Source organism: Propithecus coquereli, unplaced genomic scaffold (genome assembly GCF_000956105.1).
Source record: "Propithecus coquereli isolate 6110/MARCELLA unplaced genomic scaffold, Pcoq_1.0 Scaffold258, whole genome shotgun sequence".
Classification (NCBI taxonomy): domain Eukaryota; kingdom Metazoa; phylum Chordata; class Mammalia; order Primates; family Indriidae; genus Propithecus; species Propithecus coquereli.
Window position 1 is genome coordinate 2107048 of NW_012148152.1, and position 1400 is coordinate 2108447.

General features: G+C 35.6%; 1 protein-coding gene across 1 annotated transcript in view; it reads left to right on the forward strand.

Moving 5' to 3' along the window:
* The window catches only part of LOC105812634 (contactin-5-like), a 115924-nt gene that overhangs the window by 27465 nt on the left and 87059 nt on the right, over nt 1-1400 (forward strand). The window contains exon 2 of the mRNA XM_012647138.1: nt 784-854. Within this exon, the coding sequence (XP_012502592.1) occupies nt 784-854 (71 nt within the window). The remainder of the gene's footprint in view (nt 1-783; nt 855-1400) is intronic.

Genomic DNA, 1400 nt, shown 5'->3' on the forward strand with positions numbered 1-1400 from the left:
TAGAAAGGCAATGCTGAAGTGTAAAATTGCTAATGCAGGCTCATAGCCTGGAAAATGATTTCTTTTAATAGTTTTCTTCATTTAACCGTTCTTCATTTGAAAATGGTCCCTTTCAACTGCAGATTTTGTGGTTTGGTGCAGTGAAGAGGAAATTTATTCCTTTGACACATTTATTCTTTTAATAATTATTCATTTGAAAAAGTTTCACTGGGTGCCTACAAATTTTGCAGTTTGCAGAGAGATTCATTCTTGACAGAATTTTTTTTTTAATGTTTATTCACTTAAGTAGGTTCTCACTCCAGGGAATTGTTGCTGAGATTTCTTTAAACTGGAGCTTCCTGGGGGTTCTGGAAACACAGTAATGCTAATCTCAGATCGTAGATTTTCCAGGGTCTCAAAAGAGTCACAGCATTGGCAAAGAGGAGAAAAGTGAGCCATTTGAGGGACAAAATTTACCTAACCATTAATAGATGTCCTTACCTATAATGTTAATGTTTATGATTTAGACATTGCTACCATAGAGCATTTACAAGAGAACTAGTTTGGGGATGAAGTAAGTGGCCATGAAAATACATGTGTCAAACTTTGCCACATAGATTGAAAGCAGGGTGTCTGTTTCGAATATTTTGTTTTAATATTTAATATGACCATACTAATTTCAAACAAACTTTTGACTTGTTTCAAAATTGTACCCACCCTAAATAGGGTCATGATGTGTTATTATTGTAAGGAAAAGTACACACCTATTTACTCTGCTCACTCTGAACCCATTTGTATCCACAGTTCCAAAGACAGCGCCCACCAACGTAAGTGGAAGAAGCGGAAGGAGATATGAGTTAGTCATTGCCTGGGAGGTAAGAAAGCCTTTCTTTACTCAGGTGTCAGAACTGGTTAATTCTTTAGAGACTGAGGCTACACATACAGTATCTGCTCCTGGTACGAGAGACCACATCTAAGGTGTGCTTTCCTGTCATACAGGTTACCTCAGAATAAAGTTGGAATAATTAAAACACATCCTGTCACAAATTACTTCAGGTGCTTGTTTGGCTTAGTTTCATATTTAATTATTTTATGATTAAGTAGTCTCACTGACTTATTTGGAGGCTAGAACCAGTGGGGAGGAAGGAAATAACCACCATTGAATAGAGACACATTACCTGGATCATCTCATTTAACCCATATAACAATCTTATTAGCAGAGACAACTTTCCTCTTTTTACAAATTACAAAACTGAAGCACAGTTTTAGTACCTTCCCCAATATACAGAATTAGGACTTTGATTACAAAATTTTGGGGTGTTTTTTGGTCTACCTCATCATATGGCCTCTAAAGTATCTTTTTGTTTGTTCGTTTGTTTTTAGGAAGTTTCCATAATGTACATGTTATTTTTTTTCTTTTT